General features: G+C 47.7%; 1 protein-coding gene across 1 annotated transcript in view; it reads right to left on the reverse strand.

Moving 5' to 3' along the window:
* The window catches only part of FGFR2 (fibroblast growth factor receptor 2), a gene marked incomplete at its 3' end in the record, with an annotated part of 101,907 nt that continues 96,689 nt past the window's right edge, over positions 10,936–16,153 (reverse strand). The window contains 2 exon segments of the mRNA NM_001099924.2: positions 10,936–11,229; positions 14,653–14,758. Coding sequence (NP_001093394.1) covers positions 11,065–11,229; positions 14,653–14,758 — 271 coding nt within the window.

The following is a 16,153-nucleotide window of genomic DNA, read 5'->3' on the forward strand; positions in this document are numbered from 1 at the left end:
GCACCAGTCAGCCCAGATCATGGGGGGGGTGTCCCTAGGTCCAGTGACAAGTGTCCTTATCGGAGACCCACAAAGGAGGAGAGACCCCATGGGGAGAAGAGGAGAGCCATGTGGAGACAGAGAGATTGGAGTGACTCAGCCACAAGCCAAGGAATGCCTGAAGCTACCAGAAGCTCAAAGAAGCAAAGACAGGTTCTTCCGGAGCTTCTAGAAGAAGCAGAGTCCTTTTGATATCCTGATTTCAGTCCCAAAAATGGTAGAATTAATTCTGCTTATGTTAAGCCACCAAGTTGGTGGTAATTTCCTAGAGCAGCGAGAGGAAACTATAGAACTATTTCAACAGTAATGATGGGTCATACCCCCTCCATGCCCAGCGCAGTGCCGGGCCCACAGCACATAGCTCATGATGGGCCGGCTTGGTAGAAAGTGCTAGATCAAGCCTCAACATCATCTCAGAGGTTGTCCCCTGACAAAGCAACGTCACAAATGTGCTTTGGGATGATCTTAAGGAGCCACCTGTGAAGGTACCATCCCCCTTTCTCCTCACCCAAGGCCAATTCTACCCAAACTGCCTTTCCTCCCCAGGAAACAGAGCGGGACCACACATCGCTAGCAAGCACTGTGCCCTTGCTTCTGCCTCATGGGAGCTAAATGAAACATTCTGCTGGAGCCTCACTTTTCTCAGACTCTGAGCGCATTTCAACCCTGCAGACGGACGCTGCTCCATGTTCACCCCCTGGAGCTGTGTCCTGCCCCAGCTCGAGTCAGGCATGAGTTCTCAAGGGACAGGAGAAGACACTCCATGTGCCTTGCTACCTGCCAGGTTGGGGGAACAGGGATGGCCACGAGTGCATAGAAATTCTGTCTGGTGGCCTTCTGGGGAGAAGGGCTTAGAAATGCAACTACTCGGGCTAATTAGGCTGAAGTGGCTTAGGGAGACCTGATGCTTCCTGTCCCATCTCTAGCCCCTGACAGGGAACGCCACCAACAACCAAACCCCTTGATTTACGCAAAAGCCATGCGCTCACCATGCAAAAGCAGCTCCAGGCCAACTCCCCAGTTCCCCAAGCCCCGTTCCGAGCCAGTTTCAGACCATCCACCCATATTCTATGAAGATATTCTGGAACCCTCCATGCCCTCCCCTCTTTCTTTATAACCACTGTGCTCCTCTTGGATGTGGAGCTGATCTGACCTTGGCTTCTAAGATGCACTTGGGTCACGTGAGCGCTTAAATAACCAGGAGGCCTTACGTCATGGGGCTACCAGAGGAATTCTGAAGGTTTTCCTTTTCTGAAAAGCTGAGAAACGCTCACGTACAATGGTGCACATGCACACAGGCGACCGCAAAGCCCTGCCTGGACGCTGCCTGGGGCCCCTTCTCAGGTTCTCCTTGGGTCTACAGGTGGCATGTAAATCAGGTCGGGCCAACAATGTGTACCTTTCAAGGGACACCACTTACATCCTTGCCTTCTCCCTCGCACCCGCCCCAGTCTTTGAAAAGGATCTAGGCTTTCACCCTGGGGATCTGCCAGAAGCTCAGCTTCCCCGGAGCTGGAACACACACCCGGGCTTCCTTTCCCTGGGGTCCCCTTCATCTCACGCTTCCTACACTTGACTAAACTCACTTGCTTTCAGGTCAGAAAAATAACGGCTTAGTGCTTGATTTGCCTTAAACCTCATTTAAAAGACAAGGGAGAAGCTGAAACCAGACCCAAGCATTTTTTTTATTACTGGTCTCCATTACCCGTATGCATTTATTGAATATGCAGCCTTTTTTCTGTTCATGGATCTGTGTACGTGGGAGAGCTGCTTGCCGATGAGGCGAGGGGCTCTGTCATTTCAAGGCTTCAGCCATCTGAGCTTTAGAGAGAACTTGAACCCCAGAAATAGGGAAGCAAATAGAAGTTGCGTCAGGTTATGGGTCCAGGTGAACTCAGGCAGATCCAACACCATCTGTCCTGGCATGGCCTTTGTGTTTGGACTAGAATGTGTACCAGCCATCTCGTCCATGAAAATCTTAATGCATGCGCGGACGCCAGGGGGATGGAAACGAAAGCCCAGCCAACACAATTGTAAAGAGGGCCATCGTGCCCCCTGGGACGGTGTTCCAGCCCTGCCGAGGCATAGAGCGTGTCGGTCCCTAGGTGCTCCTTTGCTGGAGAGAGCAGATTTCCTGCCAAACAAGCATCACTCAAATCCGAATGTCAACCTCTCACGTTCCCTCCCTCTGGAAGAACCACACTATTTATTTCGCCTCTGGCTCATGGATCTTGGTGGCAACCTTGTTTGGAAGGGCACCGGGCGTGCTGGTACACGGCGCTCCCAGGGAGATGCGGCACCGGGAAGGCTTGTCTTGGCCACTGTCTCCAAAGGATCTGAATCCATCCCACTTGGCCAAAGGGTGTCTTTCATGACCTTCATCCCCACCCCCACACCTTTCAAGTGGACCCCAATCGTGAAAGTATCCCCCGATTTCAGAACCTTATTATTTGCTATGGTCCTGACCACAAGCCACCTGCAGGGGCCTGGCATCCTCCTGGTTCATATCCTTATCCTACCTGGGGGTGGCCAGCTTTTTTGTAAAGGGTAGCAGTAAATATTCTCAGCCTGGTGGGCCATTTGGTCTCTGTCAAAACTACTCAACTCTCGGATATAGCCCTAAAGCGAGCATCCACAATACATAAATGAGAAAGCATGGACAAGTTCCAATAAAACTTTATGGACACTGAAATTTGAGTACTTTGTAATTTTCACATGTCACAAGATATGTATTTATTTTCATTCAACCATTTAAAAATAGTTAGCTCCAGGAGGTCCCATTGTGGCTTAGCGGGTTAAGGACCCGACATAGTGTCTGTGAGGATGTGGGTTCGATTCCCAGCCTTGCTCAGTGGGTTAAGGATCTAGCGTTGCCTCAAGCTGCAGCATAGTTTGCAGATGCAGCTTGAATCCAGTGTTGCCATGGCTGTGGTGTAGGCTGGCAGCTGCAGCTCTGATTCGACCCCTAGCCCAGGAGCTTCCATACGCTATAGGTGCGACTATAAAGAATGAATGAAGGAATAAATAAGATTGGCTCCCAAGCAGTATGGGGGCCAGATTTGGTCTGTGGGCCATAGTTTGTCCACCCTTGATCTAGACAAGAGCAAGACAAGCTCCTCCACTAACCACACCCTTCACCCAGGGATATCCCTGCTGATTTGTGGTTTAATTTTTGCCTTTGCCTTTTTCATTCACAGCTCTGGCTGCTCCTGGGTGATGGCCAGCAACGAACCAGGAACTTCTGGATTTGAGTTAAATCTAAACCCACTACAAACCACCAAAGGGCTAGTCTCGTGGGAGTAAAGACCATGCCAGGGAGGCGTGTAGGCTTCTGCTTGCCTCTCCCGCTGTGTTAGTGTCGGCAAAGACACAGTTCGCTTTTTCCCCAAAGAGGCAGCAAGTCAAGTCACAAAACAAGTCTGCATAAACGCTCCAACCACCTTCTCCCACTTAAACTTCTGCCGTAGGATTGGCGGAATGAGAGATGCCTGTAGTTGACCAGAACCCGCCATGAACTTCCCTACGAAACGGAGAGAGCTTCCTTCAACCTCTCCAACCCTGTCCGGTAACATAGGCTGATTCCCCAGCTCCTGAAGCTTCATCGGGACCTCCCCAAACACTTCGCAGTCGCCTTCCTGGGAGAGCACTGTCTCAAGCCTCCTCTGTTTTTCCCATGTGACATTTCCTCTGCTTGTGGGACCCATGTTGATTTGCTTGTACCAACATCACATGCAGAGCCAGAGAGCTGCTTCCCTTGTAAAAACCCTCCCGAACTTTTAGCTATTTGGTCTGGCCAGTTTTTTTGACTGTGGTATTTAAACCATGCATTCACCAGCTTGGTTGGTACCCTCTCGAAAGCATTGAATTGTCCCTTAAAGCTCATCCGGGGTATCACTTGGCAGTGGTTATAAAGCAAATGCTTGTTTAAAGAGGGGAACATAGGAGTTCCTGTCGTGGCGCAGTGGAAACGAATCCAACTGGGAACCATGAGGTTACGGGTTCGATCCCTGCCCTTGCTCGGTGGGTTAAGGATCGGTGTTGCTGTGAACTGTGGTGTAGGTAGCAGACGTGGCTCGGTCTGGTGTTGCTGTGGCTGTGGTGTAGGCTGGCAGCAACAGCTCCAATTAGACCCCTAGCATGGGAACCTCCATGTGCCGTGGTGTGGCCCTAAAAGGACAAAAGGCAAAAAAAAATTTTTAATTTTTTAAAAATTAAAAAATAAAGAGGGGAACATAATAGATTAAGTGCTGTAACAATTTTATGATTTAAAAATTTTTTGATCATTGTTTTCATGGACTTAAAACTTACTACTTTTTTTTTTTTTTTTTTTTTTGGTCTACAAAACAGGGGAGACATGGCCCTAGTGAAATTCACAACTGACTGGCAATTTCATGAATAAGATTCTTTGGTAATCATGACAGTTATAAACACGCACACAAACACACACGTATTTTTTTTTTTTTAACAGATGCACCTGTGCCATATGGAAGTTTCCAGGCTAGGGATCAAATCAGAGCTGCAGCCACCGGCCTAGACCCCAGTCACAGCAATGCCAGATCTGAGCTGAATCTGTGACCTACCGACCTCACCCACTGAGTGAGGCCAGGGATCAAACCTGCATCCTCACGGACACTATGTGGGTTCTTAACCCACTGAGACACAGCAGGAAGTCCCCACGTATATTTTTCTTTATATTTGTCTATCTCCATCTATGTCTCTGTCTACATCTAAATCAATCAATAGGTAAAATAGCCGCTAATAACTTGAGTCTATGTAGCAGACACTGTGTTTAGCAAACGCTCACAGAATTCAACTATCATTTAAGAAAGGAATCATTTGTTACCCCATTTACAGATCAAGAACACATTTCCTCTTTTAATTTTAATCTAGAGATCTGCACATCTGTCCCTTTCCGAGCACAGTATGTGGAGGACTTTGACTTGTAAGGGATGCAGGCAAGATTCAGTCAGGTGCTGCCAAGTAAGGAACTAGGAGAAAGAACTCAAAAGACACAGCCCCGAAGGAAGCTGTGTTCTGAGCCACAAGAGGAAAGGTCACTTACCTGCAAATGTATTTTAATCCTAATGCCGTCACTGAACAACCTACCTTAGAATCCAGCTGTGCAAACAAAAGAAACCCACTGCTTTTATTTCAAAGGTCCCGAGAGGATGGCAAGACCCACGGGAGTTTCCCAGGGATTGGCACTCACTGTCCCCAGACCCGCGGTCTTCCATGGCCCCTCCGGTGACCTCTGACACAGGACTTGGAGGTGATATTGAGGAGTTCATCCACGCTCCCGGAAACCCTGAGGAAAAGAGGACACAAAAGGGCCCCATTCCAGAACGTCACCTAAGACGTGGAAGGCTACTGTAGTCCCTGCCCGGCCAAGCCATTGCAAGGATTCCAAGGGATGAAATGTGAGAGAAGATAAACTTGGCTTTCATCTTCAAAAAACCTCCAAAAATAAATAACATTGAAATGCAAGCTGGAGAAGGAGGGCTCATGCATAAGCAATGGTGCATGAATCGGTCCCCGTGGATGGCGCAAGCTCACTCCACTTTATCTGGTGTACAACGGGGGACATGGGGCAGAGACGGACTCAAGAATTCCAGCCAGAAAAGTCCTCTCTCCTCTCCATCACGTGGCGGTGCCACTTCCCTTTCTCAGCCAGGAGGAAAGACAAACTTGATCGCCTTCTCAGGCTCTCCACTCCATGGGGCTCCACCGAGGCCTCTGTTATCTTGGCCATTTTATACGTGAAAAAGCCAGCCCATTCATGGAAGTATCTGGTTCTAGAAAACCCACGAAGATATTATATACCTTTGATCCATGATCTAAGTAGTATGTCCTCAGCTATTAAGATCTTAGGAGGACACTTTACACACACTAGGATAGCTATAATAAGAATATATGTCGAGTTCCCCTTGTGGCGCAGCAGAAATGAATCCAACTAGGAACCATGAAGTTGCAGGTTTGATCCCTGGCCTCGCTGAGTAGATTAAGGATCCAGCATTGCCATGAGCTGTGGTGTGGGTCACAGAGATGGCTCGGATCTGATGTTGCTATGGCTGAGGTGTAGGCCAGCAGCTGTAGCTTCAATTTGACCCCTAGCCTGGGAACCTCCATATACCATGGGTGCAGCCCTAAAAGCAAAAAAATAAAATAAAAATTAAAAAATATGAACAATAGCAAGGGTTGGTAAGGATATGGAGAAACTGGAAGCCTCACACACTGCTCGTGGGAATGCAAAATAGTGCAAGCCCTTTGGCAAACAGACTGGCAATTCCTCAAAGTTTATACCCAGGGTTACCATAGAACACAGCGATTCCACCCCTAGGTATATAACCAAGAAAAATGAAAACATGTGACTACACAAAAACTTGTACACAAATGTTAACAGAAGCACTATTCCTAATAGCCCCAAAGTAGAAACCACCTAATTATCTATCAACCGATGAATGGATAAACAAAATGTGTATACATCCACACGCTGGAATGGGATTTGGCAATAAAAAAGGACCGAAGTTCAGTTACACGCTACATGAACGAACCCTGAAAACATTATGGTAAGTGAAAGAAGCTAGACACCAAAGGCCATATATGATTCCACGGATATGAAATAGAATCAGCAAAGAGCAGACGGGCAGTTTGCCAGGGCTAGGAGCGGGGGCGGGGGGGGGCTGCTAATTGGTACAGGGCTCCTTTTTAGAGTGAGGGAAATAGTCTGGAATTAGATGGTGGTAATAGTTGCACAATCTTGTGACTACATGCCCCCCAAAATCACAAATAAACAAAAAGAAATTATCAGGAAATGGTTGCCAAAACTGAGCTCACGTCTACAGGTAGCCCTCATGGAAAGACCGCTGTAACCAGTTTTACAGTTGAGGAAATGAAGGTCCAGATAGAATCCATGACTTGGCCAACATCGCCCAGCTGTCAGAAATAGACCAATCCGTGGAGTTCCCGTCGTGGCGCAGTCAAAATGAATCTGACTAGCATCCATGAGGACGAGGGTTCAATCCCTGGCCTCCCTCAGTGGGTTAAGGATCCAGTGTTGCCATGAGCTATGGTGTAGCTTGCAGACATGGCTCCGATCCCACATTACTGTGGCTGTGGTGTAGGCCGGCAACTATGGCTCCGATTGGACCCCTAGCTTGAGAACCTCCATAGACTGCAGGTGCAGCCCTAAAAAGTTTAAAATAAATAAATAAATAAAGCAATCCAGTTCCGGCTCAATCCACCATCCCTCCACCACCTTTCCCCTAGACGGCAGAAGGCCGTAGCATCCTTGTTTATTTAGTCTGATTTCCAGCCATGTGCCCTTCAGGAGCCTCAAATTCCTCATCTGTGATGGTGGAGGGCTCCTTACCTCGCCCTCCTGGAGCCTCGATTACAGTACAAGCCAGCGGACCAACATCTTGTTTCCAGAACGGGGGCTGGGTCCTCAATCCTTAGCTGTGCAAGTCGGCCAGATGTTTTACTGTAACCTCACATTTTAGTTTCCTGTGTTTGTGGGGGGAGCAAGGAACCTCCCGCATCTGGTGGAGGGAATCTTCTGGAGCGAACAAGGGCTGGAGAAGCTAACAGTGGGTAAGGGTACCCAGTTCTTAAGGAAGCCACTGAGCTCCCCTGAGGGCCCAGGTTCTCCAGCTTCCTCCTCTATCCACCCATCCTGCCGAGGCCACCACCAGCTGGACTTTGAGGGAGCCTCTTGAATTTGTCACCTTCCGGACCGGAGACTGCAGAGCTGGGTACCACTCCTTCCTCACCTAGATGCCCGTGACCTTTAGTTTCTGACGTCTCAATGACGATCACACTGTGGTTCAACGAATTCCCATGGTTTCCTTGGGTCCGGAGTGGGCAGGACAAGCCACAGGCTGCAGGATTCTTATCCAGCCCTCCCCGAGCCGTGTCTGTCTATTCGAGGCAGGTTTAAGAAATGGACGTATCTCCTGTCCTTCTCGTGGACCATATTAACTTCCTTATCTTGATGATAAATTGAAGGCTCAAACAGCTAACAGCAAGCATAGGATGATCACCTACTTCATCTCTTTGCAATATAACTTACATGGTAAAAAGCCCCAAACCAACTGCCCCCTCAGTCTCAAAAGTATAGCAGAGGCACCACGGATCTTGAGAAAAGAACCTGCTGGACACAGGAAAGAGGCAGGTCCTTCCTGCGACCTGACCAAGAGAACCCCCAGTGACGATGGCCAGAGGAATAGTCTTCTTCCAGGACACGTGTGATTAAAGACTGCTTTCGCTTATCTTTTTTTATCTTTTCACTTATTTTTTTAAATTGAAGTATAATTGATTTGCAGTGTCGTGCTCCTTATTTTGGAAGTCACGTTCTTTTGGGGGGATCAGCACGTTCTGATACTAAATAGCACAGGGGGTTATGCAGAACCAGGACTGGAGGCCACTTTTTTTTTTTTTTCCTTCTTCTTCTTTTTAGGGCCGCACCTGCAGCATATGAAAGTTCCCAGGCTGGGGGAGGGGATCAGAGCTGCAGCCACCAGCCTATGCCACACCATAGCCACAGCGATGCCAGAACCAAGCCACATCTTTGACCAATGCTGTGGCTCATGGCAACACCAGATCCTTAACTCACTGAGCAAGGCTAGGGATTGACCCGAGTCCTCATGGATGCTAGTATGGCTCATTACCCCTGATCCACAACGGGAACTCCTGGAGGCCGCTCTTTAATTGGCTGGTGAAACCCTCACTTGTTCCACCAGTAACAGCCTCAAACACCCAGGGTGGCACTTTTTTTTTTTTTTTTTTTTAAAGAAGTATCTTATTCTGAACTGAAAAACTGAATTCTGAAGTAAGATACTTTTTAACCACCAACAGCCCCTGGAGGTTCTGAGAGCTGAAGTCCAGGAGAAATAGGCTGTGTTCGTCTCCCCTTCCTGATGGGGAGGCCGGCTGGCCGAGAGGATGTAACCTTTAGAGTCTCAGATGCACATTTTGTTAACAGGCAAAACACCATTTCCCTCTGCAGATTCTTGGTGGCATGGAAATGAGCTAAATCCCTTTAAACGTCTGTTCAGGTGGTCTCTTGGAAACTTTGAAGCAATTTCTACTGTCCATACATCAGGAGGAAGCCAGCCTCCAAGAAGCGCCCTGTTTCAGATCTTGGGCACTTCCTCCTTTTCAGTACCTCCTGCCCTTAGAAAAGTTGCTCCCCATCCCCCGGGCAAAGCCTCCCCCGCTCCCCCCCCCCCAGGCTTCATTCGCTCCCCTGGGAGCATCTGGAGCCCAGAAAGGGACACACACCTCCCTCCTGGGGTTCCAGGAAGCAACTCAGCCAGGGCTTGAGCCAGCCTCTTCTGATTTCCCACTGGGTCCACCTGACCCAGGTCCTGCTCCCAGCCAAGCCCTCTGGCCAGTCACCCTTTATGCAGCCAACGAGACCTCCCCCAGCTCAGCCTTCCTTCTGTGCAGGGACACCACACTGCACTGAGTCAGCCCCTCCGAGCACAGGAAACCATTTGGTAAGACACGAGTGTTAAAAAAATAAGCTGCGTGACATTTATTTTGTCTTGTTAACATTAATATCTGTAGAAACATTTTTATTGTCAGTATAAAAATTAACAGGTTTTATTAAATACGTTCTCCCCTTTCGTAACACGTAAAATCAGTGTGATCTGCATTCATGTTGCATGGCTAGAGCAGAGGGAGTAGGTGTTTCGGAAGCAAAACACTCTTTCACACGGAACGAACGACGTGGCAGTGTTTTGTGTGACGTTGGCACTGGGCGGGATCTTTGGGGGAGGTCCTGCAGGAAGGAGGCGGAAGCAATCCCTTAAAAAGATGGAAGGATGCTTAAAACCATCAGCACGACAACTCGGTGTTTCAAATTTCTACGATGGGACGTGAAGATTTGAAAAGGCTTCCTCTGTCGCCAATGAATCTGGAAGCTATTAGGAAGATTCGCTGAAGAAATACAGGCTAATCTGATTAACGTGCAAGTCGGAGGCAGAAGGCCAGCTGCCGAAAAGCAGTACACTGGGCTAGCATCTCCACGGAGGTCCCTGCTCGAGGAATGGATTAAGGCATCTTTTTAAGAGACTGCTGGTACCATTTATCTTGAGAAGTCCAGTTAAATCGCTACGGGCCCAAGGACAGCGCTGCACACCAAAACAAAACACCTCATTGGTGGGTTCTTTCACTACGGCCTTTAGGTGTGTCAAGAACAATCCTCTGACAGCAGAGTTGAAACACGAGTAAACCAAAACTTCATTTTCCCCAAATTAGTCATATTCTGTAAATATTTCTCTTTTCAAAGGATCTGATAACTAGTTAAGTCTAAGCAATAGATTAACTAGTCCGATGTGCTGCCTGCATAGAAATGCCATTTAAATTACCAAAAAAAACCCTATAAACGATTAATTGTTTTGTATATTACCAATTCATTAATAAATTAATGTTATACCATTTTCCCTGAAAGCAAAAGTATTTTTCCACCTCTGCTCGGTGAAAATTAAGAAATTCTGTGTAAGAACAGCATTTAGCAAATAGCTATTAAAAAAAAAAAAAAAGACCAATTTTCTAGGTGCATTGGGACATCCATTTAAAATCAATACAAAAAATAATTCCTTGTAAATATATAATATATATTTATACATAATTTGAATATATTTACATACATCCAGCACCTATATACTGCAATTGTGCTCTGTAAGTGTGTGCTGACATATATTTTCTCCAATTATTACAAAATTCACAAGGAAGGCCGAACCTATGTCGGCCTTGAGTCCGGCTGGTCCACAGCCAGCACAGTGGGTCGCGGGCACGGCACGGAGGGGCCCGTGGCCGTCCACTGCCCCAGAAACATTCTTCTTCCCCTGGTGAAGATGACAAGTTGCCAACAGGTTAAATTCTTTACACGTGTGCCGATCACGTTTCCAATTATTTACTCCTCTGATCCATATATACAGGCTGCGGGAGGCATGGCCTCCCCTGCTCAGTACACCTAGGCTCCCGGCGCGGCCCTGTCTGGGGACAGGGGGACAAGCCCGTTCATGTGTTAACACTGCCGTTTCTCTGTGGGTACGGAGGAAGGCAGGGTTCATAAGGCATGGGGTCCGGAGAGAAAACAGAATCATCTCCCGAAGAGCAAGAACTCCTGGTGTCAGGGTAACTAGGTGAATACTGTTCGAGAGGCTGACTGAGGTCCAAGTAGTCCTGAAAGAAGGGAGAGAAGACTTTTATTTCATCTCGGATCAGGATAACAGGGCGAATACGGTTCGAGAGGCTGACTGAGGTCCAAGTAGTCCTGAAAGAAGGGAAGAGAAGACTTTTATTTCCCACGCACAGAAATACAACGGGCACAAATAAAACGGGCATCAAGGTAGACGCGGGGGCTGGAAGCGGGCGGGGCACCCCCAGCAGGTGGAGCGCCTGCCCCGTCCTGGCTCCACGCAGGCTCCTTCAGAGCCCAGCCCCACTTCCTCTCGGCTGCCCGGGACGCCTCCTCTACAACCCACCCTCCCGGGAACCGAGGGGCAAGGAGGGAACGCGGCCACCAGGCGGAGCGACCGCCTCGTCGGGCACAGACCCAAGGCCCCGCTGGCTGGCGCTGCCCAACAAATCCGAACGGAAAAAAACCTAAGATGCGGTGGGTGCCCAGGACCCCTTTCCGCAGCCGAGACCATGAATATTTATTTTACGAATTACGTTTTACTATGGTAGCTTCTGGGACAATTTAAGGGGGAATATGTCTTCATTCGGCGGGTAATTTCACAGATGTAATGCATTACTCTCAGAAGCTCTCCGAGTTGAAAATGTAAACAGGTTCAAAAAAGGCTGGATAGACCCGTGTATGTATAATCATGGACTCGTTCAAGAGAAGTTTAGGAAAATCCAGGTTACGTTTCAAAATTGCCAGGGTTTGCAATTCAAAAAGGGCCCTTTTGCTCCCTGAAACATCCTTTGGTGTTGCTGTTGGAGCGTCTACCTAGTGGTTCCAGGATAACATTTCTTCTGACTTATGACAGGGTAAGAGTCCCTGCCCGCTCCTGGTTTTAAACTATTTTTTTTGCTTTTCAGAGCCGCAGGTGCAGCGTATGGAAGTTCCCAGGCCAGAGGCTGAATTGGAACTATAGCTGCCGGCCTACACCATAGCCACAGCAATGGGGATCCAAGCTGAATCAGTGACCTACACCACAACTCACAGCAATGCCGGATCCTTAACCCATGGGGCGAGGCCAAGGATCGAACCCATATCCTCACAGATGATACTAGTCAGATTTGTAACCTGCTGAACCACAATGGGAACACCTGGTTTTTACCCATTTGAAATGGTTGGGGAATGAAAAAAATCAAAGGAAGAACACCATCTCCTGGCATTAAAATCAGATGACACAAACTCATATAAAACTGAAATGCGACCACAGACCCCTTCATTTACACATTGTCTGTGGCTGCTTTCCTGCAGCGGCAGTTGAGTTGCTGCTACAGAGCCCCACCAAGAGGTCCCTAAAGATGCCATATTGACGGTCTGGCCCTTGACAGAAAAGGTTTGCAGGTCCCTGCTCTGAAACTACAGAGAGATTTCTAAACTGGGGAACTTCTAGGTCTTACTGCCTCAACTGGGCTAGCAGGTTGGGGTGCTTCTGCTCACACTCCAGACGCCACAAGTACATTATCTATGATGTGCGGTTTTGCTGGGGAGGGGGAGGGGGAGGGGAGGGGTGGAAAAAGTGCAGCCCAGAGCACAACCAGCCTCAGTGATATCAGAAGAGAGCCCACAGAATGTTGGCGACCATACACTTTAAAAAGACCAAGGCAAAAAAACCTCACCAAACCACCACTATCATTCATCAGCAGGTTTGGCAAGAAAAAGGGTCCCCATCCCAGAATGGGGTGTCACTTCCAACAACATCAGCATGAACCGCACCACTGGAAACAAACACGCCCACCACATCAAAAGGGAACGTTTTTGCTTACAATGATAAAAATGAAATTTTGTCCTAAATGGAACCATTTTTCTCGAGCATATGGTAATGATTTTCAGGAGGAAAGAAACTTCGATTTTTATATCCGTTAGACAATGCGGCCTTCTGCTCTTTTCATTGTAGGATGCTAGATGTGAACTGCAGTGTGAACGGGCCCATCTGAGATGTAAATATATAAATAAATAGCATAAGCACCGACTGGGGATCATTAACAGGAACTTTGGTGCTTTCCTCATTTCTAACTGAAGCCATACATGCTCAGATCTGATCAGGAAAAAAAAAAAAAAAAAAAGGAAAAAAAAAACTAGGGATATCAGTGGATTCTGAGTCTAGGGTTAAAGGAACTTATACTAGAAACAACAATTTTGGCAGGAGAAGAAAGTTTTTTTTTCCCCTTGAACTGCTCCTTTCAACTTCTGAAGGTCAGCTGTATTCATTTAAATGCAATCTCTCCCTTTATCAGCCGGTCCGACACACAGATAATGGATTGCTGGCTTAAGGCTTCGAATCACAACATTTGATTATTGTTTTTTTAAAAATCTAAAATTATGAAATATATTATTTTAAAATAAATGAAATATACCTTTTCCTTCTAAAATATTTAGACAAGTTGAACCTTTTTTGCTGTTAAGACAATTGTGGGGTTTTTTTTTTTCCCCCTGATTTGGAGGAATACTATTCTGTATACCTCGTTAAATATTCCGAATTCATTCACTAACAGCTTCTCTCTATTGTGGGTTTGTTTGCTTTGTTTTTCTGCTCAGATCACCTCCTTTCCACAGCCTCAGCCTCAGCAATCACTTTCTCTACATGTTGAACCAGCCACGCTGACGTGGCTGAGTTCAAACAGTAAGTGACAGAAAAGGGTTTGGGGGCGGTCGGTATAGGTTATAAATATTTTATAGAAAATATTTTTTTTATGGCTGCACCACAGCATATGGAAGTTCCTGGCAGGGCCAAATCCTTTAACCCACTGCGCCGGGCTGGGATTGAACCCACACCTTGTAGCGACCTGAGCCGCTGCAGCCAGATTCTTAACCCACTGCACCATGGCAGGAACTCCGAAAATAAGTATTTTAACAAAGGTACACGTTTGCTCTTAAAAATGCTACAGAAGTTACTTATTAAAGGAAACTGTGTATATGTTTCCAGACACGGGGCGGGGACAGGCCAGGCAGGGTCAGCAGAGTCGCGTGGGTCTGTGTCACGTGTTATAGAGAAGCCGAAATAGCACAACCTCAGTGCATCCCATCCAGCTCCCTGGTAACGGACAGTCAGCAGCCCCACAGTAACAACCAGGACACAGGATCCAACCAGCACAAAAGCCCAGCTCCTTCCCACCCAAAGGCTCCAGGCGGACATTGCTCTCCCCGCCCCACCCTCCCCACCCCCACACACCCCAGACCCAGCACCCATAAGCACAGTGAGGGGCAGCCTCAGGTGGGGTGGGTGGGGTGCTCCACCTCTGGTTCTGTGAGTCGGAACTCTCCAGAGGCAGTTCTGAGCAAAGTCAGGATTGCAGAGCAACGCAGTTTCACCCCGTGCAAAAAATGATCAACCACAGCCCAGACGCCAACGGGGGAGGCTGCCCTGAAAAAGCTGCACTGGCCTCCCAGGCGTGGACCCTGGGCTTCCAGAAGGACGTTCTTACCTCATTGGTCGTGAGTGTGAGAATTCGATCCAAGTCTTCTACCAACTGCTTGAAGGTGGGTCTCTGTGAGGGCACCGCATGCCAACAGTCTCTCATCATCATATACCTGGAAGAGATGGATGTCGTGCTGAGTTAATGTCCCAAGGGCCAGGCGCGCGGCCACCAGGCGATTTTCAGAAGCAATCTGGAGAGATGTCCTAAATGAGGAAAACGTATCAGGACGTCCCCCCTGGCAACTACAGTGGCAAGTGGTGATTCATTTTTGCCAAAGATGCACTGCTTGGATTTTCTAAATGGCACTACGACTTACAAAAACACCAGTTTATCCAAAACCTTTTGGGCCATCAGAAAAGACACCTGTACGTGTTTTCAAGGCTGATTCTGGTATCCCTATGGCAGTGATCATTCAGGGGTCACATTCCACAGCCCTTTTGGACACTGTAGGGAGACCCACATAGGGGCAGGCGGGAATCCAGCCTTTCCTCCCGACACGCCCCCTGCCTGGACCAAAGCAGCTCTACCACGGTCTTCCTGACACTCTGGACAAAGGTTCCTCAGTTGAAAAAAAAAAAAAAAGAAGTCTGAAAACCACAACTTTAAGGCAAGGTTCTTATGAATTAATCTGCCCCCGCTGGGCTGCACCCTAACTTCCTGATTAACTCTTGGATAGGTCTCGGTTCCCAGGCCTTATCTTGATTATGGGTTTCGACAGACCCTCTCGAGTAGAAAGAGCACGGGAATGACAAGGAGCACAATAAATGTTTTTATATAATATACTATAAAATGTGGCCATTCATCAGATGTCCGTGGTACCAAAAAGCACTCACAGGATTACTGATATAAGATCCCCATGAAAGAGTCCAAGGTCTCTGGGACAATCCCTCGTCTCAGTTGATTCTGGGGTTGGGAGGAGAGATTTCCTTTCAAAGCAGTGATTTTACTGCACGAGACGCATGACAACAAGATAATGTAATTCCACGGAAAGCAAGGAGTAGGTTTTGCTAGAAACCGGCTCACGGCTTTCCAGTCGGATGGGGCACTCGAAGGATGGCCCCTGGACAAAGATTTAATTCTCTGCACTAAAACATGGGTAACGTACACGCTGAGGAACGTGGTCAATGTTTATCGATCAGAGCACATTTTTTTCTTTTTTTTAGGGCTGCACCCATGGCATATGGAGCTCCCCAGGCTAGAGTTCGAATCGGAGCTGCAACTGTCAGCCTATGCCACAGCCACGGCCCCTAGGAATCCGACCTGCGTCTGTGACCTACACCACAGCTTGTGGCAACACTGGATGTTTAGCCCATTGAGCGAGGCCAGGGATCAAACCTGCTTCCTTATGAATACTAGTCAGGTTCTTAACCCACTGAGCCACAACAGGAACTCCTATTATAGCAATTTTTTAAACATTTTTTTTAACATTCATGTATAGTTCATTTACAGTGTTGTGCCAATTTCTGCAATACAGCAAAGTGATTGATCCAGTCACATACATATATTC

The sequence above is a fragment of the Sus scrofa genome, chromosome 14 (assembly GCF_000003025.6).
Source record: "Sus scrofa isolate TJ Tabasco breed Duroc chromosome 14, Sscrofa11.1, whole genome shotgun sequence".
NCBI classification, from domain to species: Eukaryota; Metazoa; Chordata; class Mammalia; order Artiodactyla; family Suidae; genus Sus; species Sus scrofa.